This window comes from Phodopus roborovskii, unplaced genomic scaffold (assembly GCF_943737965.1).
Source record: "Phodopus roborovskii unplaced genomic scaffold, PHOROB, whole genome shotgun sequence".
NCBI classification, from domain to species: Eukaryota; Metazoa; Chordata; class Mammalia; order Rodentia; family Cricetidae; genus Phodopus; species Phodopus roborovskii.
Window position 1 is genome coordinate 24638307 of NW_026126480.1, and position 25339 is coordinate 24663645.

Below are 25339 nucleotides of genomic sequence, written 5' to 3' on the forward strand. Positions count from 1 at the left end.
TTCACAACCTGTAGCCGGCACAGCATACCTGAGTGAGAATGTTTAACCCCATCTAAAACAGTAACTTAAATCCTTTGTCAACATCCCAAAGAAAAATAGTAAGACAGAAATGTAAGACTTGAAAGACGGCGATGGGCGGAGATAAGTTTCCAAGTCCCGGTGTCTCATATTTAATACGTCTTCACCTAAATAAACAACAGTAACGGTAACGACAAAAACTCAAGTTTATGAGAAATCAGGAAAACTTAATCTGTCTCACAAGTTACGAAGCGATTAAGACCACTCTGCTGATGTATGGTGGAGCCACAAATGCATGCGGGCTCTTTAAGAACTTTGTTGTTGTTGTTGGGGAAAAGGGGGTGAAATGTCAGAGTGTTTTAATTCAGCAAACAAAAGCTCCTCAGTTGGCACTGACAGGCTCTGGGGCCTCATTTTCGCTGCTATAGTCTGATTTGGGATCATCTTCGTAGTCGTCATAGGCTTCCATTTCATCCTCTCCATTAATCATGTCGTTCCCAGCCAGGCTTGCGCCGTCCATCTTCATACCATACGTGCTCTGGATGACAGGGAGGCTGGGCTCTGGGCTGGCAGAGGTGCTAGAGCAGTCAGATGTCATCTGAGGTGATGGTGTGGTCGTTGCCATAGTAATAGCACCAGGATACACAACACCTGTTCCTGTGGTGATGGGAATCTGAGGCTGTTGCCTGTATAGATTCAGAAACAAAATGAAAGAGAGGAGAAATGTCTATAGGTTCTCATATGAGGCCCGGAACTTCCTAACCCACATCTTCCAAACCAGGCCCTCTGTAACATGTTTGGCCAGAAGTGACAAAAACATTTCTTGGAAGAATCCCTGGACTGTCCCTGATGCTGTGGCTGGTGGTTAAATAATACAACGCAGCAGCAATTTGCTGACAGTTTCACAACATAAAGGCCGAACTTTCGACTTGGCAAATGTCACTGAGCTCAGATCACACTTGGCATTGGGTTGAGCACAAATGCTGCAGTTAAGACCACAATGGTCCATGTGAGACAATTTTAAAGGAGACCAGGGAAAAGCTTTTTTTTCCTTAATAGTCAAGAGGCATAGACATATTGTAATGATACTCTTAAGTGGGTTGGTGTCATCTTTAACTTGGTTTGAAAACTGTGGATGAAAGAGAAAAATGGGAAAGGACTCTGACAAGTTGCAAATAGTTTGATCTGACAAAGCTTTCATTCTTTCTACTCTAATGTGTACTTGTTGCTGTAGTTGGACTTGGCAAGCTAGGATCCTGCCAGAATGGCCATCTTAGATGTCACTGTTCCTGTGGCTGAGGATGGAGCTGGGGTTGGAGGACTCAGAAATAAAGAGCAGTGAGCTTTGCACCCTAATAATAAGATGCACCAGGCATGGTGCTCCTGCCACATTCCAGAAGATGCCAAGCCAAGTCACACCAGATCACTTCTTCATACTGTGTCCCCAGTTCAAACAAGTGAGATCTCCTGAAGGTCGAGCTCCCCTGTATAGAAAGACCTGCCACTGTTTATCTCTTTTCACCCAGCACAAAAGAATTAAAGCTCCACTCAGCTCAGACTCTGTGTCTGAGGTGATATTTTCAACCATAATACAATTTATCAAGTGGTTCTCTGAGGTTTGGGGCAGCAGATTATAGCAGCATTCACCTCAAGCATCATTGTAATTGCTTTTGCTGAGCCTTGCTATTCATGTTTGTAAAAATGGGGGTCAGTATGTTCTGGAAGGTCCTCCTACCTGTTGTAACCAAGGCTGCTAGTCAATAGTCATTTGAGCAATTCTTATTGGCCTTTGACATCAGTAAGACTTTCTATTCACCTCACTCTCAGGAGAGACATGCATATGTATGAAGCAGCTTTGTGGCCAGCTAGTTAGGGACAACCCAGGATAGTGTCATTCCTCACAGAGGCCTCCAGCCATGTTTATAGGAGAAAGGATATGTGGAGATATGTGCTCATGCTCCCTTTAGGGATGGATGGACCTGCAGCTACCACAGGGTGTCCCCCAGATTCTTTAACCCTTTACTAACATAACACACACTTGTGTGGTTGTAACGTGTGTGTGGTTGTAACGTGTGTGTGTGTGTGTTGTGTAACTTCGTTCAGCAAACACAACCACCCTTAAATTCCTATTACTCATGAGATGACATAAGTTGGCTGCTCAACAGCACATAGCTATGCTAGTGCTGACACTGGACCTGCTATTAATCCAGTTCTATGATTCCTATGTTGAATCTGATATCCTGAAGGAAGCAAGTAATAGGAGAATTTCCTGTATCTGTAGATATACCCTATATAATCCTGCTCCCTCTCAAATTCCAAAACCATATGCTTCTTGCTTCTTAAATTTGGAGTAAATTGGCACAAATTTAATTTCATGCTAACATTCCAATGTATAAATGCATTACATTTATAACTGATTATGTATAATTACAGTAGAATTATTTTTGTCTTAATTTACAAGTATAGATAGAACACTTGCCTACAATATTGGCCCATTTTACAGATTTCCTAATGTGACAGTTTAGAATAACTGTCAGAACAACAGAAACAACTAAATGGAACATTTTCTTTAAATGCAGAAAACACGTGTTTTTCATGAGAATAGGTGGTCCCTTTTTGAAGTATTTTAATTAAAATATCTGTATGATAGATCCCTGGGATTCTTCCGTGGTTCATTGCTATGCTCCTCTCTAGGCCTCTGCTCCACCTACCACCTTCCTGAAAGTTCTTTACTAGCGTGTCTGGAGGTGGTGCCACTCCCTCCTGCTCTGCCAGGCACTCAGGAGAACTTGGGTGGAGAGAGTGCTGCGCTGTCCTGCATCTACTCTCTACACGTAAAATGCGAGCTTTACCCCAGCCTCTGGCACTGTCCAGACAGCAGCATTCAATACCTTCTCCCAGTTCAGCCCTTTCTCTCTCCTAGACAGAGAGCCCTGTAGTACTTTCAACACTCATCAAAGCTGACTTCTCATTCTAAGATGATGGCCTGGCTTTTTACTTCATGTGGCAACTAGACACAACTAGAAGAGACTTTTTGTAAGCTTCCACCATCACACTGACTCACTTGTGTCTCTGAGCCCAATCCTCTGCTTGCACTGTGCATGTTCCATAAGTTCAGAATCTGGCATAGAGGGCCCTTGCTTGTTCACTGAACTGATTTTTGATGGCTTACAACCTCTCCTCTTTAGCTGCTGCCTACTTTTCTGATGTTCTAAAACAAAACTCAGGAAGGTTGTCTTCATTTTTCCCTCTCAGTTCCTCCTTAGACCCATTTCCATTACTCCAATACTGCACTGAAATAACTCCAAATACTAAACGCAAAGTAAGCTTGGTCCTTATCCAATACTATGGCTTTAAATAGCATTTGTGCGCTAATAATGCCAAAGTTTATATCTCTAGCAAGTACCTTCCTCCTATACACACGCTCCCTCTTTTTTTTCTCTCTCTCCCCTCTCTCTCACACTCACACTTGTGTGCTTTTATTTGGGTGCTAAAGACTATCTCAGTCTTACAGGTGTAAAACCAAACCTCTAGTCATTCTCTGGATTTCCAGTCTTGAGTGGCCACTCTGATCTTGGCTAAGGAGTACTTCCAACCTTTCCAGTTGCTCAAGCCAATCCTAGTAAGAATTCTTTCAATTACTGCAGTTAATCCATTAGCAACCCGTGTTGGTTCTACATCAGGAAAGTATCTGCAAACTATCTACTTCTTGGCACCTCTACGCCTACACACCTGGTCCAACCACCATCAATTCAAGTATGATTTATCCTAGGAGCCTAGCCTCTTTATGCCAGGCTGCTCCTCCTCAGACAAGTTTCAACATAGTGATTGGAGTGATCCTTTCAAAGCCCAGCATCTTTTGTCTTGCTTTGTTTTTAATTCTTCAAAGCCTTTCCTCTGTGCCTACAGTCAAACTCAACTTCACAATGGCCTGTAAGTCTTTCAGAGTTTGGCTCTCTGTCACCTCTCTGACATCTATAATTCTTTCACCTATTCCTCTGTTCTGCTCCCACCATTCTTGCCTCTGTCCTCTTGAATAAACAGGCATAGTCACACCTGGAAACCTAGAGGACTGTGTCTCCTCAGCCTACTATCTGCACAGCTTGCTTCCTCACCTGCCCAGTTCTCACACTCTGGAAAATGCTGGGACTACTCCAACCACTGGACCAGCCTCCAAAACACTCTGCCACTATCCCTTCCTATTTTACTTTCCTCTGAATGTGCTTGTAGCAATTTTACACTTATCTATTCATTGATTGATTGACTTCTTCCACCACTAGAATGTAAGCTTCATAAGACTAGTATTCTTCACTAATATAGCTCTGCAGTCCAGACAATGCCTGACTACGGAGCACATGCAGTGAATACACTGGTGAATACACTGAGTTAGTGAATGAGGGAACAGATCAGTAAATGGGAGGAAAGAAACAATTGGAAAACTGTAAGTAGCATTTCAGACAAGAAAAGACTTGAGATTATTAGTCTGGGAGGGACAATAACAAAGAAAAGATAAGGATGTAACAATCTTTAGAGATTAAATGACTGTCTGCATAAACAGGAGACCAAACCAGAGGACCAGGACCAACTTGCAAATCAACAAGCAGATTTCAGAGCAGCAAAGGAGGAACAACTTTCTGGTACTAGAGAGGTTCCCCAAAGGTAAGCAGCTCCTTTGGAAGGTGGCAAGCCATCCAGGAGCCTTAGTGGAAGTGCTAAGGATTACAAGGGTGGTTGGTGACAAGAAATCTGGAAGATCTGAGACCCTTCTGAGGCTACAACAGATTCTGTGGGGACGAGGCCCAATGCTATATTCCACTCTGGTTGTGTCCTATTATTAAAGTAAGCACAACTGGTGTGAGTTGAAGCACCTTGGCGCTCACTGTTGCTCCACCCAGTCTATCTTATATGCTTGTCACTGTATTCTTTGCATTATTGCACATTTGACATTTTCTATGACACACATCCACCACTTCCTTTATTCATAGTTAGGAATCTATTTTCTACCCAAACCTCAAGTGCCTCCCTCCAAGGTGCCTGTGGCTGGTCTGGTCTTACTGCATAGCAAACCTGCTTCCTGGGCTTCAGTTGTTCCTGTCTGTGTGTCTAGATAAGCACATGATCATGTCTCACATCACCTGCACTGAAGCTGGTGTGCAAACTATTATGAGTTAACCAAGAGTGGTAGTTTGAATGTTACTGGCCCCCATAATTTCACAGGGAGTAGTACTATTAGAAGGTGTGGCTTTGTTGGAAGAAATATGTTACTGTGGGGGTGGGTTTTGAGTTTTCCAATGCTACAGTCTAGTGTCACAGTCTATTTCCTGTTGCCTACAAGATATAGACCTCTCAGCTATTCCAGCACCATGTCTGCCTATATGCCACCATGCCCCCTGCCATGATGATAACAGGCTGAAGCTCTGAAACTGTAAGCAAGTTAAATTAAATGTTTCCTTTATAAGATTTTCGTGTCATGGTGTCTCTTCACAGCAATAGAATAGACACCCAGTCATGCATGTGTCTGACTTATCTTATGCTCCAAAAACTTTTGTCTATAGGAATAATGCTTCATGCTTTGGTGATTTAGTACAGAACCGGGCATCTTGCTGGTTTCTAATAGGCTCTTAACAATTGACTGGTTAATCAATAAACAAACTGGAAAAAAAATCAGCCAGCAGCATCAAGTGTTGTCTATTAGGAATCACTTTCCTAGAAAAAGCACTTTTCTTTCCTTTACAGATCAATTTCAAAGTTGAAATTCAAACACTGCACATTTCACAGATAGGGGTAGCTGGCAGGCCTTGGGCTCTACAAATAACGAATGTGCACATTCAGACAGAAGCTGAAGAAGTTTTGGATGTATTTGCATGAGGCTGACAGGAATAGAGTAGTATCTGGGCTGGATTGAGACCAGCATGGAGACATGGTTTTAAATCACAAAGTAGTTCTGGAATAGTCTAGCTGTGACAAATATAAAAGGATTATATGTTTGTGCTGGTGAACCCCTATGGCTTGCTCCCCCTTAGACCCTGTCAAGGTCTGTAAGTGGAGGCAACAGGGTTTGGTTCATGAGAATGTGAGGTGAGCTGCATAGCTCTGTGGCCGATGCCATAGGAAGGAGTGGAAATCTGAGCAATCTTCTTGCATTATCTACTGGTAGTTCTATGATGGTTCTTTATCAGATAGTGCAGAAAACAGAAATCAGTGTCTTATAGGCTTCACTTGACTTCTTTAAAGATCAAAATGGTGGGTTTCCAGATCACTTAGGGGCACACTTATCTAGGAAAATAATATATATATAACAGACACATAAATAACAGGTCTACATGTTGTTAATCAGTGTTCTCAGCATTTTGCATTTGCTGAGCTATCCCATCTTCTGAGGGGCTCATGTTATTGGTGCCATGGTCATCCTTATTCTGCATATAGAATAGAAAACTGATAGACAGAGTGGGGGCTTCTGAGGGACAAAGATTCATACAAGCCAGTACAATGACTTACATCTCAACAATGCATCTGACTATGTGCCTTGGACAAGTGATTTCATGTCTACTAATACACAGTGCCTGTCAATGCTCAAACAGCAATAGTGCCTACCCAATGCATTTGACATATTTTCAATAATCTATATTTTTTTTTTACTTAGCACATCATATTGCATAGTATGAGTACTCAATACTTTTCACTATTGCTGCTTAAAAAGTCATCCCACTTGGATACTCTGCAGTGTCTGTATAATTTACTACTAGTTCTGAGGTAAATTACTAAATGTGTTCCAAATAAAAAGAATGATCACAAAATCCTAATACTTAATGTGCCATTTGAAGGAGTTAAATCTCAGGTAAGAGGAAACTATTACATATTATTGACAGGTTTTTTTTTTTTTGTAATAGCTAAGTTTTCTAACTCATCAGTTGAGTTGTATAGTCATGGAAATGCACAAAAATGTCAAGTAATATATATGATATTACTGGCATGAAGGGGATGCATGCCTTTTCAAAATCAGCTATAAAAATCGATCCTGCCCCATCAAGACGTCAATAGTAATCTTTGAGTTTTTGTTTGTTTTGCTTTCTGCTCCTCTGGTTGTAACCTCACAGCTACTGAAGATCAATTTCCAAAGATGAACCTTGGGGAGTTACCACTCTATTAAATTGAACTATTTAAAAGAAAATACTAGCTTTATGTAGCTGATATTCATGGAACTGGGCAGAGGGAAGCAGTCAGCTGGGAATAAAGAACAGGCCAGGTGGTAGTGGCCGTACGTGCCTTTAGTCCCAGCACTCAGATAGCCAGGGCTACATGGAGAAACCATTCCCCCCCCCCCACAAATGAAACAAAACACGCACAAACAAAGAAAATAAAAACCAAATACAAAAATCCAGAATGGATGTTCTGGTCATTGCCTGCCCTTTGGCAGAACTGTTCTTTCTAGAGAGTGAAGCCACCCTTCCATAAGAGGTCACCCTGCACTGTCAGGAGCAGTCCAGCCCCTGTAGCTCATATTAGCACCTCTGCCACAGCCATGTACTACACTGTTTTCAGGGTCCATGAGCCCTTCACAAACTGTACAGCTATGTTCATGTCTATCCCAGAAGAGCTCGTGAGGCACCGTGTGAGGAAATATGTTAAGGAGGGTTTCTTTGCTGTTTGGGCTGACAGAGGTGAAGATGTGGAGTCAGGCTTTCATTTCTCTTCGCCTTTGGGAACCATGCAGATTCTCTGAACCTTAATTCCTGTATCTTATTTAGAGGATTATGGATTGAGTGACTTGGATAAACAAACACCTAGTTCAGTGTGGGTACCCAATAAACTGTAGATGCCATTAGGTTGTCAGAGTTTCAGGGAATTACCAACCTATTCTACCAGTCTGCACCAGTATGTGATGGGATATTTAGTATACTCTGTAGCAAAGAGGACTAAGTTAAATAGCATTGCTACAATTCATCTGTTCAAGTATCAGGAAACAAACAGTACTTCTGATAACCTTTTAGACTGTGGTCAAAGAGACCCAGCAAGTATCACTCAACACGTAGGGGTATAAGGAGGCCAGGAATCACAAAAGCTCTCAAATTTAAACTTTTCAAAAGATAAACACAGTCTCAGGGATGCAATATCAGGTTAAACACACAAGATGTTTATCATGCAGTCTTAAATCCATATTGTGTTAAAATGACTAGCCTACTGAAAGGGCACTATGAACCTGTATTTTTCATAAATTGTCTCATTATCATGTGAATGGTCCAATTATATTGCATTGTACTTTTTGTGTGAAAAGCATTATTGTAAAAGGTACAAACACTTAAAGCACAGAGGTATTTGATAAGCCTATTTTGTCACATCTTCATTTATTAACATGTTGGAATCTTCAATTAATAAGGTGGGACAATTCTCTTTATCCATAAAAGGGTCTGTTTGCCAGAGTCTAGAGAAACTCATTGGTGAAGTAGGGTAATACATAGTTTTTCTGGGACAGTGGATACCTAGGTAAGTCAAAATGCCGATCCTGGGGTTTCCAGCTACTGTCCTAAGCACTGTCTTCTGAAAGCTTTGCCTTCTTGAGTTGCTTCAGTAACCATAAAGGATGCCTGCTTTCATTCCTCCCACTTCACATGTGAAGGGTTATAAGCTGGGTAAAGTTGAGGGCCCTGCCCAAGTAGGTGACAGGGTCGGCATTTGTTGCCCAATCATCAAACCCCAAAGCCCCAGTTCTCCTCAAGACCCTGTTGCACCATACATAGAAGGCTCTTTTACTGATTTTTGGTTATGTTGTTTGTTATTTGAATTAATTTCACCCTTTTAAACACATGCTTCTGAGACCAGCAAGTTCCATCCTCGGGGTTTCCCTTGGAACATCCTTAAACATGAAGAGTGCCGCACTTCCGCACTTCCCTGTAAGGCCTCCCTCTTTGCGCATTTAAGTGGAACCCTCTTTACTTGGCCAGGGCACAGATCCTCTTTCTCCTTCACATGTCCAGCGAATGCTAGCTAACATGGTTTCCTTTCTGCTCCCTCCACTTCTCTCTCTCATCCCTCTCCTAGGATTCCCCCTCTGCCTGCAGCTGCTTCGGCCTCTGTCTCTAGAGTGCCCCCACCCCCTCCCCACAGGCTGCTAAGGTCTAAGTGCTGGAATCTCTAGGCATCTGCCCACTTATCCTGACTACTGTGGTTAGGAGGGGCTGCTCTTGAATGCAGACAGCCCGTCAGCCAAGTCGAAATTTATACCAGAAATCTATTACCTAATTTTTAAACAAAATGACATGAAATCAGACTTGAAGATATCAAAAACATGCCCAGTTTCTGATTTAAGCAAGAAAATCCACATTGTTACTGCTTCCACCACAGGATAATTTACTGCAACAGGAGTTCTGGATGCAGTGCCAAAAATGAGGTCTTCTAACCAATGTCAAGGCCAATTATCTTGTGGTAGATCCCACAACAAAAGCAGACCATTGTGACTGCAGTCAGAAGCACCACCAGAGAAGCCGGGAAACTGTGGGGATTTCTAAGAGTCAGTTTTTACTTTTTTCCCTGTGTGTCTGTCTAAATAAACTACCAGAAACTCTGTGTGTGGGCACTGGCTCTCTTGGTTGAGCATGGAAGACATGCCATCAGCAGGTTTGTGTGGAGTGGGGACAGGAGGGAAGCCATAGGCTTGTGACAAGGCAGAGTCTTATAGCCATGCCCTCCATGTGTCACAGCCCTCCCTTCACTAATCTCTTTCCCAAACACATATGCCAGGAGCATCCTTGGTTCTTTCCTGGAAGGGGAGGGTGGGGCTTCACTGAAGACCACTTACCCCACAGTGAAGAACTGTCGCATCTCCTGCCTCCGGGAGCGCATCAGTTGCTTGTATTCCCCAATCCGCAGCTTCTTGCCATCCACGATGCATGTGCGCTTCGGCCGGGGTTTGTACTTGTAATTTGGGTACTTCTCTAAGTGGATCTTGCTTAGCCGGGCCTGCTCTTCATAGTAAGGTTGCTTCTCCTGGTTGGACATGGATTTCCAACGAGATCCTAAACATGAAATTAGCCTTAAGTATACAAGTGGTTATGGTGATATCCACATGTCCCAGCTCTAAATGCCTGGTCATACCTCCCATTTCTTTACTGCCTTTGCCCAGGAGCTCCTGTTACCACACACCACTGAGCCTCCCAACCTGTCCTTTAAACCACAGAGCCAAACAACAACACAAACAAAACTATAATGTATTTATTGTATTTTTTCTCTCAATAGTTTATGGGTGGTGCTACTATGTATTTTTTAAATTATTGTCATTGATGTGGATATACAAAGGACATCTTTGTGAAATTAGTACTCTCCTTCCACTTTTATACAGACTCTGAGGCCTGAACTCAGGTCACCTCACCAGCTTTGTGAGACAATCATCTTTGTCTTTTGAGCCAGCCAGCCCCACTGTGCAATTATAAAATGGCTTTGCTGCCATAACCAAGAGCTTCCCTGCTTAGCTGTCTCTCAGCCTCCATCTCTCTCTCCTTCCCTTCTCTCCTCTCTCTCTCCTCAAGGGTTAACAGTCTCAGGCATGCTTCTGAGACTGGCAGGATTCTCAGGGAACAAGAACCTCTCTTGGTCTCAGAAACTACAATCTCTCCTGCTCTCCAAGCATCTTTACGCAGATGCTAACATTCTTGCATGTATAGAAACCTACCCTGTGCACCATCACCTTTAGGACAACACACCTCTCCTTAAGAGGTTGTAGCTATGGAAGGGAAGGTACAGCTGAAGTCATACGGACCATTCTCAAGTGCTACAAATGATCACGCAGAGATGAACCAGTGAAAGCACAGATTTATAAAGGATGGTTTATACAGGAAGAAGGAAAAGTATTCCCTTCTCTAATATTGTTTACAAAGAATTATCTAAACACTTGACGGAGAAGGGATGTGCTTTTTCACATGTATTGAATTGCATTTTTGTGTCTGGTGGATAAAGTGCTCACAGCTGTGCAGGCTGGATGTTAGCAGTTCTTCAGTGGCGATTTTTCACACGTAAACAAATGGCAAAGTTGTACAAATAGTCTCAGTAGCCAGCAGTACCCTGGTTTGCTCTCACAGCATCCCTGTCCTTTCCTGGTGGTTGCATGAAATTGTGCAGATCCATCGGCTATGCCAATCAGCTTGTTATGCCGGCTGCCAGCAGCCAGCGTAGGGCTCTAGGTTAGGATTCCTGGCACCCTTGAAATGTGAAATGCTCCTGCATAACAGTTTACATTTTAATGAATATACTTTTTATGTTCCTCGTAATGTTTTCATGGGATGCATATCAATAATAGAGATTCTTCAAGGCTGCCAAGATGGAAACAGAGGGCGTCTGTGCCCATTTGAAAGCTTACAAAGCTGCTACCGAAATGGCAAGAGACAAACATGAAGTTATCAGAAGCTATGAGGCTGGAATAACACTGGAGTAACACTGATTTCTTTTATATGTCTTTGAATTTAGAATATATATGTGTGAGTGTGTGTGTGTGTGTGTGTGTGTGTGTGTGTGTGTGAGTGTGTGTGTGTGTGTGTATTCTGCCCATTAGGAACATTTTAGCTTGTACTTAAAAAGAATGTCATCCCCTTGTCTATCTCTGAAACCCCAAAACTGAAATTTCTCTAAATGGAAGTGATATTTAGCATTTGCTTTAAATTTCAAAAGAAACAAAAAGCAAAAAATGTTACCATGTTCTACCTCTATTTGGTCCAAAGTATGTTTTAAATTTTCTTAGAGCTCTTGTCTCAAAATGTCTCAGAATCAAGTTAAATCATTTATTTTGTGACAAAACATGTGTATTTGTGTGTGCCCAGATCACTGGTATTTACTCAGGTTAAATATTTATTGCTCTTGAACAAAACATTTAAAGAATTAAAGCCACAGTTTAAGCCTGGTGCTTTCCAGCAACTTCGGCGGCTCCTTTGGGTTCTGTTCTACAGCGGCAGCTTAAACAGAACAGGGCCGTCTGTGTTTCTTCTCTCAAAAGAGGAAACATGTTGACTGCAATGCTGCATGTTGAATAAAATATGTTCAATATGTTGAGCACAACAGTTCCAAACTGTGTAATCTATGCGAGGCAAACTTACCCTGATGGAACAAGGCTTGAGTTTTTAAGCCTGGGAACCTAGAGGATGGTGCTGGCTAAGCAGGGCTCTGCCCTGCGGTTGCAGCTTGGCTCATGGCTATGAAATTTGAACTAGGCATACAGTGTCAGATTAAATGTAGCTTTATTTTACAAGTCTTCAAGTTATCATTAGAGACATTGTTCTGCACCCCATGAATTTCACACCATTTGGGGGCACCCCTAGTACTTAGTGAATTCTCCCAGTGGGCCATGTGAACTTGGGCTGTAAGGTCTGTGTTTACAGGGCTGCCTATCCCTGTAAGTTCTATGAGCTCACTCAATAGTTGCTAAACTAAAGTTTCTAGCCAGGCTTACTCTGGTGAGAATTCTGTCTAGGAACAAAGTTTACAGGTGTGGTGGCACTCTGAGAGAAAATGGCTGAGACTGCTGTGGGCACTTTGTTTTAAGTTCATTTGCCCCCCTCCCCCATGGGTTTCCTTTAGGGAGTCTCTTCTGGCCCTGCTTCCTACCCGAGCACCCAGCCCACCCTCATTGTAGGATAAGAGATCAGCACCAGCTGGGCTGCATGCAGCACTCGCCTAAGATTTTGCTAATGTTGGAGTTATGCATGTCAGGGAAAGCCTGAAGAATTTTCCTCCTTTCGTCCTTCGCCCAAACCATGAATGCATTCATTGGTCGCTTGATGTGAGGTTCACTGCTGGCACGGCCGCGGGCATCCCTGTAGACTCGTGCTTCAGCCACAGTGGCGCCTCCTGTTGGCCAACAATAATACTGCTGTAGTTTAGCTGCAGAGCCATTCATTGCTTTGCTTCCTGTAATGTTAGGGCAGGAAGAACAAGATGGGGAAAGCATTATTACCAGGGCATTTCACACTTTTCTGCCTGGCTCTACTGTTGGACCCAGGCCCATCTTCTATTCTAAGAACCTTTCAAAAGCAGACAGTTTTATACAATGTTTCCACAAACCTTTCTGACAGTGTCAGAGACAGTAGGCTGAACTGATTTTGCACATTGTTCCATCTCTACACCACATAGTTGTAGGTGCTAAGAAAAAAAAGACTGGGGCTGTGGTTTGGTGGACCTTCCTGATACAATGCTCTCCTTCAAAAGCAATCTCTTACCAATAGTGTCCAAAAATCTGCCATTCCAAACTATGTGTATCCCTAAATGTCTTCCCCAGAGGCCTTCTACTTCTCCATGTTAATCTCACTATCTTTCAAGTCCTTTTCAATTGCTGCTGTTTCAGGAATGAATTAATTCAATAAAATGTATTCACGGAGCAATCACTTACAAGGCATGCGTTATGCACCAGGGATAAGAAGATGAATAAAGCCTTCAGGAAGCTCACAGTCCAGGGGGCAGACACACTTATATATGACTGGCTATGTGGGAAATTCTGCAAGACTAGAATTAGAAAGGCACCAAGAGAATACAAGGTGGGATGGTCACTCAGCCAGTGCATCCTGAGAGACATCAAGTCTCAGCTGACTCTGGAAGGATGAACCGGTGTCAGCTGGTAAGTAAGGGAAGGGATGAAAGGCAACCAGGAAGAGCATGCAGGCTACAAGAGCAGCCATGATGATGCAGAGCATCCCCATTCTGGATGCAATGGCTCCCTGGCCTCCAGGCTCATGCCCTCAGTAATCACTGCATATGACTGGCTCTTGACAGTTCCACTCCATCCCTGGAATGTGAAATTCCTAAAATTAGAAACTCTCTTATTCTCATACTTATATATTAGTAATTCCCAAAATCATAGTAAATATTAAGTAAGAGGTAATTGGTCTTCAATTCGTATGCAAGCACCCATTTCAAGGGTCTTGATATAGTTTCTGTTGATTAAAAAGACATCTTTATTATTTATGAAACTTTGACACTTTCTAAAGACCTAATTTATTAGCACACAGGATGGACAATTGTTCTAGGACAGGGTGGGGACTGAGGCTTACTTGCAGCTGTATTTCTGGATTCTGGTGACACATGTGACACACAGAATTCTAATTACTAAAGTGTGTTAAAAGGAAAAGTGAATGAGGCTCTGGCTTTTCATATACCCCGTGAGTGTGACACAGGGATGTGTGCTTTGCCTTGTCTTAACTACTGAATATCTCTCTGCAGATTGAGAACATCTATGGCAAAATGTAAAGTTGGCAGAGTTGATGGCCTCAGCCAGTGTTCCTAATACACAAACTAGAAATCCTGCCCCTCAAATTTAGTATGCATTAAAACCAACACCTCGATTTTCTAGAACAATCCATTCATTCAGTGCAGGTAGTGGAGTTCTGCAGCAGCAACATACCCCATCAATCTCTAGTCCTTCTGTCCTATTTCCAGATACCTTGCTTAAGGAGCAATTTGTTTGTGTCAAAGCCAATAATAAATTAGGACATTAAGGGGTGCTATTATTTGGAAAATATGGTTATTATTTACTACAGACAAAAGACAGGATAAAAGGATGAAATTTGGTTAATATTATGAATTTTTACCTCAACATAAAGGAGGGCAACGAGGCTACTTTCTGAAGATTATGAAAAAAATAACATACATTTTATAAACAGCCCTTCCCTAAGCCTACTATATAGAATGAAGCATTACTCAGAAAGGCTCAGATTCCAAGATGCATAACTAATATGCTACCTTTTTGCCACCATACCCACAGTACATTAATTTCATTTAAAATGCACTGACCATACAGGATAAATTGATTTCACTTTATGTGGGTTTGACAGCCATGTTTATTGTGCAGTGAAATGCAGTGTAGTTTCCAGCTGACAATATCCATCAACATGGGGCAATATGCTGACTGCTGGGCCAGATGAAGGCATGCATTACTCTGGAAGTGAAACACTCATTCAGATACGACAGTGTCTTCTCCTGAGGATCACTGTGGTAATTTATGACACCCTCGGTGCCATTACTTTACAACTGACATGGATGCAGCAATTTATATACTGGCATGTGTACACATAAAAGGAGACAGGTTTGTGGAGAATGTCAGATGTGAAAGCATGTCAGTATTATTCTAAGTTAACTATTATGCCACAGGTGATTAACATTCAGAACTTGCTTTTACTGCTGGCATTTCTTCTCTACTAGCAAAACCCAATAGCTAGCTTCTCAAGTCTTCCTTTGCAATGCTATTTCATGATGACCTGGGATGCTTTACCCTCCCACAGACTGACAGAAATCATGGTGGTATGAGAGGTCTGGGGACTGTTGTAGCCCTAAAAATACATATACTATGCATGCATGTATATTCAGAGTTAAAAAATGAAAATTACAATTTTTAAAATCCCCTTAAAAAGATACAAAATGTTTTACAGGACATTATGTATTATTTCTAAACTTTTAAATTCTATATATCAAATATGCTACCAAGGCCAAATCACTTTTGAAAATATCATTAAGCACATAGAGAAAAAGTATTTTGTTTTCTAAAATAACCAACTCTTAAATCAAAATCCAGCACCAGAGTCTGATAGGGACCACTCAGTGTTGCACGAGGGACTTTTAACAATGGAGGATCCCATAGAAAGTGGCTGGAAGGAGTATAGACTCACAGCAATGGATGCAGGACCTCAGCTTCCCTGCTGACCTTCGAGTCCTTACCAACCAGCATCAGCAGCCCCAAGGACCGCAACTGAAGGCCCAAAGGACAGCAGTTCCTACCAGGAGGTTGAAACCCCTGTCTGCTGGGACCTCCTGCTCTGTTCAGTGTCCTTGCACTCGGGAGGTTGTGTTGGTTAACTCACCCTTCATCTCCAAAGAAGGCTGTGTAAATACAGCATTTCAGCTAAACAAAAGGCATCTGCAGGGAGAGGATAGGAGCTGCCAAAACAAAGATTTCTTTAGGAAACTAGGAAGCTGTGCAGTGAGTGATTGAGAAAAGACAGAAAATTGAGTTTTTCCAGGTGGGTTGTTAAGAAGGCCCAGTTCACCATCACAGCCTATGGCAATGGTCCTGAACTAATTTTACAGAGGGGCCTTCCTGGGTAAATCCCAGGGGCTATCTGGGTGAGCGAGTCTTCAATGTGGGTTTGTGTATATATAAAGTTTTCTGAAAGACATGCTGGATATTCCTATACTGCGCTTGGGAATCACCCCTACTGATTAATTTGGCAAACTCTCACAATAAATTTTCAGTGTACTGGAAGCACCAGCAAAGATCTCCACGAGGTAATTAACACAGACACTAGAATTTTTCAGGGGTTATTTGGATAGGGAAATAATACCTAGCTAAAAGTTACACACCAGTGTTAACAAAGGTGATTTCAGAACACTGCAAAAGGGAAGAGGGGCTTTGAGCATCCTTGGGCTACACAGAGGTGCATCACAGGGAGCTTTCAGAGATAGATTACTGCTTGAACCCTTAAAGAAGGGCAAGATTCATTGAGCATGGTCTCAAAGTACTCCAGGGAATCAGTATGAATAGACACAGACTTGCAACTCCAGCACAGTAAGACACTGGCACTGGCTAGAGTTTGTGGAGAAGGGAGGAGAATACTAACAGACAAAATTAGAAAAATAAACAGGGCTGGATTGTTAAGCACCTTGAATGCCAACCTCAGAAGCCTTTAAGGTATTTAAGCTGAGGAGAACAAATGTATTCTAGAGGAGATCAAAGCAAAAGCTAAATAAGCGAATACCACCAAACAGTCTCAGTGATTAACTGTGAACTCACATAAGGGACGGAGAAAGATGATGCCTAAATACTTTCTGAAAGGCTTTAAAACCTTACATGTGTCAGATTGGATTAAAAAAAAAAAAAAGTGGAGTAAGAGAAAATCTACCCTTGCTTCTAGTAGTAGCAGATAGTTTTTATTAGACCAAACCTGAAACAGACAAACCCTTGAAATTCTGGGCATCCATCTGAAGACATCAGAGAGCTACCAGAATCAAGCAGAAACTGCAGAGGACTGTATTCCAGAAGTAAAGGAATTTCATGTAATGAAATCCTATTTTTACAAAGTTTCCACAAGAAAATACTTCCCAGTATGCATGTACTGAGTGACAAGATGCAAACAGAAAGCCCATCAATGTTGCTTAAGGTGTCAGAACACAGACTCCAGCTTCCAGTTCTAAACCCTAAATTCCACAGTTAAAAGGGGAGATCTCTCAGGTTTTTCGAGGTATGAATGATAAAGAGAATAATAAGAAACAGCAATAGCATAGTGGCTCAGGAAGCTAGGATAGAAAATGGAACCAAGTTGCTAAAGTGGCAAAAATCTAACTGTATGAACAATCGGGGACTCTGACACACCCTCAGAAACACCATTAGAAACAGACCTGACAGATCAGCAGTGGAACAGAGGGGGGCTTTGGACACTGGGGACACGGGCATGGAGAAGCAACGTGCAGGCAGAGAGAAGGGTTTTTACAAGGCAGATTATATGACTTAAGCCCATCACATTCAACATCACCTTAGATAAAAAATGAGCTAAATAACTCAATTTTAATTCAGAGATTTTTTTTTCAGAATGAAAACCAATGAAATAGAAGAGAGACACAATAAAGATAATTTTTAAAAGCGAAGACTTAGTAATTTGAAAAAAAATCAATAAAATTGGCGTACCTATTTCAGACTAATCAACAGACAGCAAGGGGAAAAAAACATCAAAACTGACATTGAAAGAGGAATTTCACTATGGGTCTTAGTCACATCAAAAAGACAATAAAGGGATATTATCAATGACTGAATTTTCATCAATCTGACAACTCAGATAAAATGAACAAATTGCTTAAAAGACACAGTTACTAAATAAGTAGAAAGCATGAATTCTCTGAGAGCTGAGAAAAACAATTTATAAGCCAGAAACCTCCTGGGAAAATCTAATCCTATTTTTTCCTAGTGACATGGATTCACAGAGAAATTTCTGACAAGTAAGAGAGTAATGATGATCATCATCACAAACACAGCAATGGAGGAAGAAGGAGCGCTTGCCAACCAATAGGGCAACTGACTTTGAGTTTTAAATCTCGGGAATGTAAGAAGAGTTAGAAAGCTAAAACTCAAGTAATAAACCTCCCTTATTACATTAGAATAAAGAGGAAAATATGACCAACACAGATTCAGAAACTGGTACTGACAAAATTTAATATTCTTTCATTATAAGGTACTCAAGAAGGCAGGACAGCAGGAAGCCTTCTTCTGTTCAATGCATTTAAGAAACCTGCAGCTCATACCACACTGAACAGCTGCTTTTCACCATCATTAGTCAACAGGCAACAAAAACACACAGGTTAGAGAAGAGCACATGCCACTATCTGTTCAAAACAGTTGTTTGCAAAGAAAATTTTAAGGCATCTACAAAGACAATTACTACAGTAATTAAAATTTTCAGTATTGTGATATCAAATAACACAGAAATCAATTGTATTTCTATGCACTGGCAGTAAACAATAAAAATCACTAAAAAAAAATAAACCAGAAATGGTGACACATATCTTTAGTCCTAGAACTTATGAGATATAGGAAGGTGGATCTTCATGATTTTGAGGCTAACTTGGCCTACACAGTGAGTTCTAGGCAAGCTAGGGCTGGCTATACAGTGAGACCCTGTCTCAAAAACAATTTACATGTATAATAATATCTGACAGTAAAATATAAAATTCAACAAAAACATATTCAAGGCATTTATACCAAAACAAAGCATTTGGTCTATCAGAAGACCTAAATAAATGAAGAATGCACCATGTTGGTGAAGCAGAGAAGTCTACATCATTAAGTTTTCAGTACTTCTCAAACTTATTGATTTCTCAAAGAGTTTCTTGTAGATATTGACATAATTTCAAAACTCATGAAAGAAAGAAAATCAGGCTTGAGCAAAAAGCTGGAAGACTTAGCAGACTTTAGTCGAGGGAGACCATGGCAGCCACAATGAGAACACTGACAGTCTTTCAACAACTAGCACTAAGCCAGAGAATAAATACAATAAAAAGAGTGACCTTTGACCTCTCATTCCACACTCAACAATTCATTTGAGATGAATTATGACTTAACACCAAAAATAAAATTATAACACTCCACACAAAATAAAGAGCCATATTGTAGAGTGACTTTAAGTTAAGAGTCTCTTGGTGGCACACACAGCTCTAAGCTTGTAAGAAGAAAACAACAAATTGAAACTGCATCAAAATAAAAGTTCCATTCATCAAAAGTCATACTTGAATATGAGGCCAGCTATGGGTATATAACTGTCATCTTAGCACTCCACTAACTGAGAAAGAAGGGTCATCAGGAGTGCCAGGCCTGCGTGGTCACAAAATGTGTTCAATGTGAGTCTGGGCACAGAGTGAGACCCTGTCACAGAAAACAACAACAAAAATACCTGGATGTAAAAAAAAGGCTGGAGAAAATCATTCAATTCATTTCTCTGCTAAGCCTTTTCAATCTAGAATATCTAAATAATAGCTATAGAAACAACAAACTTAGAGCACCCATTTCTCCTGCTTCTTGACTGCAGACAGTAGACAGCCACTTCACACTCCTCCTGCCATGCTTTCCCTACCACCAACTCTACCCTCTGACTAAGAGGCAGGATAAAGGGTTCATTCCTTAAAAACAAATGGATAAAAGTAAACATCTAATTTAAAAAATGCCAAAAGAAAAACAGTTTATAAAAGAAGATATAGCCAATGAAGGCAGGGAAGGCTATTCTGTATAATTAATCATCAGGAAAATGCAAATTAAAACCACAATGGGATCTCATTTCACATTTGCTACAATGGCATAGAAATGAAATGTTGGCAAGCATAGGGATAACTAGCAGAAATGTGAAAGAGTAAATAATTTCCTGGCAGTTTGTTCTACAGTACAACAGTTTTACTCCCAAGTGCCTCTCCAAAATACACGCAAATTTCTTTGTAAAAATATCATCGAAATTCTAGCAGTAATAGACAAAACTTAAAATAATTAAAAAAAATAAAGTATACAAGTAATAAGACATAGCCCAAAGAAAAACGTCTTAAAATCTATTTAATAAAAAAAATAAAAGCAATAAAATGTTAAACCGGAAAGCCAACCAATTCACAAAATGATTTTTTTTTCATTTCCTAGGAGAATTGAGAAATGTGTGGTATTTTCAGGTCATGATTAACTCAAAGACATTCTTGTTCACCAAAACAACATCATTAGGAAGGGTCAGAAAGCTAGCATCACTTGCTTCTGAGTGAATGGAGGTGGGGCCAGCATTAGGTAGCCCTAATGCTGTAGCACAACCACAGAATTTTAGACTGCTTCATTTTCACTAAAATGATGGTTTCTCTCTGGGATTTTTAAGTTACCTGATGCATGTGGTAGCCTCTTATGTGGTAAGTAGGGACAATGAAGATGAGAAAATAATTCTGGGAGATGCCTTGAACTATTAGGAAGAGGAGTTAAAAATCACATTCAGTTTGTTCACCACACTCATCCCACCAAATCCAAATGGCTGTGGCAGAGCTGCAGCTCTCTGTTGTTGACAGTTGTGTGTCTCCAATCAGGAGAGCCCTTTGCTAACTTCCGTTCCTGCTTACCACCAGAAGGGTAACTTACAAGAATGCTTATTGAAATTAAGATTTGTTTTCTTCTTTTTTAAGAAGAAAGAAAGTAAGAAAAACTGGGGAAAGGAGTTGGCTATCCTAGTGGTTAGCTTGAGAAAGCCTTCATCATGAGGGAAGCAATTGCTCATCATGTTTGAGAAATAGACTGCCAGGCCTGCAGGGCATGGCTTGTCATGCTGCCTTAGAGATCATCAGCTAGGTGTGTTCGTTTGTTTATTTTGCAGTGCTGGAGAGCAACACACATACTAGGCAAGTGCCTCCCCACTAAGCTATAGGCCAGGCCCTAGCTGGGCAAATTAGTGACATTGGCCTGCTGTAAGGGGATGGACTCGAAGAAGACACCTACAGTCCATAGATGACTGGCTCTCTGAGCTACAGACTGGTGAAAAACTAAGAAAAACTATGCAGGAGTGAAAGATACCTGTGGTCCTTTGCCTAAGGTGTTAATTCTTCACTTGCCAATGTAGGGAAGACCTGTTTTCATCCCAGGATTCTACACTCCACTCTGACAAGTACCCTACATTTACTTCAACTAAAGAACTCGTCTATACCAACAAACTTAGTAGATAAACTATAAAGGTGGACATACAGATAGTCCCATGTAGTATACAAACAAAGCAAAAGCCTCAATGAATACAGAAACAGTTAATCAGTCACTTTTCTAAAATGATCCTTTAGAAAACAACTTAGCTTTTTGATAGACTAAGCCAGAAGTCACATTCCAGGAGATCATACCAGGTGTGCTATGTAATTGTGTACAAAACAATATTTACAAAGTGCTGTCATAAAATACACAATCTCAGATCTCAGTCCTCACACACTTTCAAATGGGTATGAATGTAGACAGCATTTAGACCAAGGCTCACAGATTATGTGACCATTTCCTGCAGTAACCAATCTCCACCATATTAATAAGGAGCAGCCACACCTAGAAAGCTCTGCTAGCTTTCAGTCTAGAACACCTCCTCTAGGTCAAAGTTCCCAGGTCACCATGGGGAGATTTAAGAAAAATGAATTTCAGAGCCAGTATTCTCCAGCTGGAGATACTCTCCCTTGCACTGCTAAGCATACCCAAGAAGTTCACTGCATTCTGAAATGCTGCCCCCTGAAGATGCAAGCACACTTACAGAAAAACACTGAGGACCCAAATGCTGTCCCCTGAAGATGCAAGCACAATTACAGAAAAACACTGAGGACCCAAATCATAGCACGGATTAAAAGGATGTTAAATTAAGGAATCCCCTGATTTCAGGGTTATAAGAATGCTACTATAGACAGAGCTTCTGTTTTTCTATTAGAAACTCCCTTCTTTTTTAAAGATTAACAAGAAGAACCTAAAGGGAATTCCCTAAGGTCACTTCTGAGGAAACATAGACTAATTCAATAACTCGGCTACTGCCCTGAAAAAGGCTTTATTATTGCAACATCCATATGGAGCCAATTGGACATTAATGGCTAATCAATCCCTCCGCTTTCTATTCTACTTAAAGTGTCACAAACCATGTTTAGATTAGCCCATTTCCTGCTAAGGATTGCTCAAGATGTCTTTTGTTCTTTCAGGCCTAGCCTGATGGAGGCAGCTTAAACAAACACACGAGCAAGTGGCACAGGAGTTATAAAGTGCCGTATGTGAATGAACAAAGGGGGCTATACTAAAGCCTTTTGTGGTATTTGTTAATGTTTTTCATCTGAGCTTAAAAAGGCTTAATGACTTTGTGGTGAGCTGGTGCGTGTGGCCCGTGGCTTTGCAAAATGAAGGGAATTCTCACCCGTGGCTCAGCAGTCTCCTGTTCTAGATTTTGGTTTAATTTTTTTTTAATCCCAAATTATACTTGCTTTATACAGATAGCTGAACAGAATCCTTTAGCTTGTTTCAGCTACAGACTCCCATGGCAGCTGGGATGACTTTCGACTTCTCTATTTTAATGACTTGAAAGTGGCACAGAGCACGGAATATTCCACTTACATGTGTTCCATGTGTACCTCAAGAAAGCTCTTGTGCTGGTGAGCCTAGGTGGAAAACAACATTTAAGCCTGAACTGGAGGCCACTGGGTATGAGATAAGACAATAACCAAGCTAGGCTTCCTAGGACTTCAGGGGAACCAGCCTCTGGTAAAAGCAGAGGCCCATGGAGGACACAGAGACTGCTGAAAGCTGGTGATCTAAATAATTCATGCAGCTCAGCAGCTTCTGGCTTCACCCAGCCCTTGCTCTTACCAGACTATGAAATGAAGCACAAACCAAGGCAAAGAAAAGCTTATAAACAAGACATTACTTGATACATCTTGCCAATTCTCCCTTACTGATTGCCTCAGCCTTCCAGACCTCTGCCAGACTACTTTAAAATCTAGCCTTCTGGTTCATATTCTTACTTCCAAGGTTTGAATACTCTAGCCTCCACAGAAATACCACGTTTTGATTTCAGACAGAGTGGGCAATCACACATTCACTTCTGACCAGGCCACTCCTATATCTAAACCTCTCAGTGCCCCACCCATTCCCTGCATGAGTCTCAGCCTCCAGAGCAGCAGCTAATTTTGTTCATCTCTATGACTCTGGTACTGTCTCTTGCTGCTCTCCTCAAAGCATGATCTTTGGTTTGTTTTTGAGTAATGCATTACCTCTAGTTCCTATACATTGTTTTCACATTATGAATCCCAGCTCTCTATTTTCCCGCAATGGCATGCTCATCTTGCATTCACTCCCTGCAGACACATTTTAAGGACTATTCATCCTATGAAGGTCTGACATGCTTGCCAGGTTTGAGTAAGCATTCTAGGTTCCAGTAGGAGGTACCTTGTGCTTTATGCCTACCTCTAACTTGATGCTTACCCTAATTTATCCATATCACCAGTTACATGTGCCCACCTTCTTCAAATGCAGTTAGTGCATGATGTCCTCCTATCCATAGCTCACCCCAAGGCCTAGCACATTCTGTCATAAAGTCAATGCTGAACCATGTACCTAGATAGCAGGAAATAGCAACTATCTGCCACAGTAGAGATTTTAGAGATGTGTCTGTTGTTTCCCTGATATCTGGAAATTTCTACAGGTGGATAGTAACTCAGTCCCCATTTGATTTCTTATATCCTGTCCAGTGTCTGGTAAGAATAGCTGTGATGGAAAAAAAAACAAAAACAAACAAACAACAACAACCAAAAAAAAAAAAAACATATGCCTTATGACTGTTTGAGAACCACACACTGTCATGCCTCCCTTTGCTATTTCTATTTCTATTGACTTGTCACACTGAGCAGTTCTCATCTGCTACCTCACCACTTCCTGGATAATGCTGGCAGAGCATAAGAGTGTCTGAACTTGCCAGTGCCATAAGGTGTGTGTAAATGTGTAAACGAATGCATGCATGAACTCATAAAACCACACAATGAAACCTTCCTTGAATAGCATAAAATTAGGAAAGACATGCTCATAAAATCAGAGAACTTGTACATAAAAGGGATAAAAGAACACTTAATACACACCTATTGTTCTGCAGGGAGAAAATGGGAAGTCAAATGACCCCTGAGTCTCAGTTAGTAAATGACAAAAGCACACTAGCAGCTCCAGTATTACTGCCCCAAGATCACATTCTTGCCATCAGCATGAATGTCAAGAATGGCACAGTGAGTTGTCTCAACCACCTGTACACTTAGTTCCACAGACTCCTAGCAATGAATTTCACTGGCCCCTCTCTCTTCTGTGTTTCATTTTATTTCATTTGTTCTTGGGAGCCTTTTTCGTTGACATTAAACTAAGAGAATGCAGGAAAACTTAATTTTGTCTTCAAAGCTAGGGTATATAAAGGGGATGGGAAAGAGGTGGCTCAAGGGCTCAGCTCAGAGTAGTGGCTCCAACTACAAAAGCCAGCATAAATCTCCATCCTGAAACTTCATCAGAATAACTAATAGGGTCTGCTATATGGATGCTTTAAAGTATGAAAAAATAAAGTTTTATGTGTGTTATTTTTCTTAATTTTTAATGAAAAGTATAGGAAAAGCTATTCCAACAAAGACCATTGGTTCATCTGCACTTTTTGGGGAAAACTGGGAAACAGTACAGCTAAGGTTCTATGTGTGCATTTCAATAGTTCTGAGTATGAATTATACACTTAATCTTTCTTAGATAAGTGAATTGTTTCTCTGACCTATAAATTTCACCTGCCTATATGAGAGGATTTTTAGTTTCTACTTTGCAGCATTTAAGTGAGGAGGAATGGGGGGAATGCATGTAAATTCCCAGCACAGGGACTGGATCCCCGAGGACCTGCAGCATTGTGTGTGGTGGGGAGCAGTGGTGATCTTTTGTTTCTGTAGAACTAGTGACTGTACTAGCATCTGTCTTCTTTCTGAGATCTCTTCATGTCTGGTTGATGCTTCCGAGAATTCATGTTCTATTTTTTAAATGGTTAAAAATCAGCTTCATATGGAAAGCATAATGGCTCTTGCTACCAGGAGAGGAGGATTCTGGGACAGGGGCCTAGACAAAGATCATGTCTCAAGAGCTACACAGTCTGTATATACATGTTAGCTAGACCTGTGTGAGCATGCTCACTCTAGTAGATTGGTTTACATGGAGCCCACAGTCCCATGGCTGAGGAAGCAGTCCTGAGGAAGCTTATGCTGGCTGTTCTTGTCTTGGTTCTGATTTTCATGGTAGGAGGTACTTATTAATCCTCATTATTTGTTTGCTGTAGAGTTGTTT

General features: G+C 41.2%; 1 protein-coding gene across 13 annotated transcripts in view; it reads right to left on the bottom strand.

Moving 5' to 3' along the window:
- Positions 1–206: 206 nt before the first annotated feature.
- Positions 207–25339, bottom strand: part of Sox6 (SRY-box transcription factor 6) — a 580992-nt gene continuing 555859 nt past the window's right edge. For all 13 annotated transcript variants that reach the window (XM_051192737.1, XM_051192743.1, XM_051192732.1 and 10 more), the window contains 3 exons: positions 12676–12909; positions 9815–10031; positions 207–704 (listed from right to left, as the gene is read on the bottom strand). In XM_051192737.1, the coding sequence (XP_051048694.1) occupies positions 401–704; positions 9815–10031; positions 12676–12909 (755 nt within the window). In that variant the 3' untranslated portion in view covers positions 207–400. The remainder of the gene's footprint in view (positions 705–9814; positions 10032–12675; positions 12910–25339) is intronic.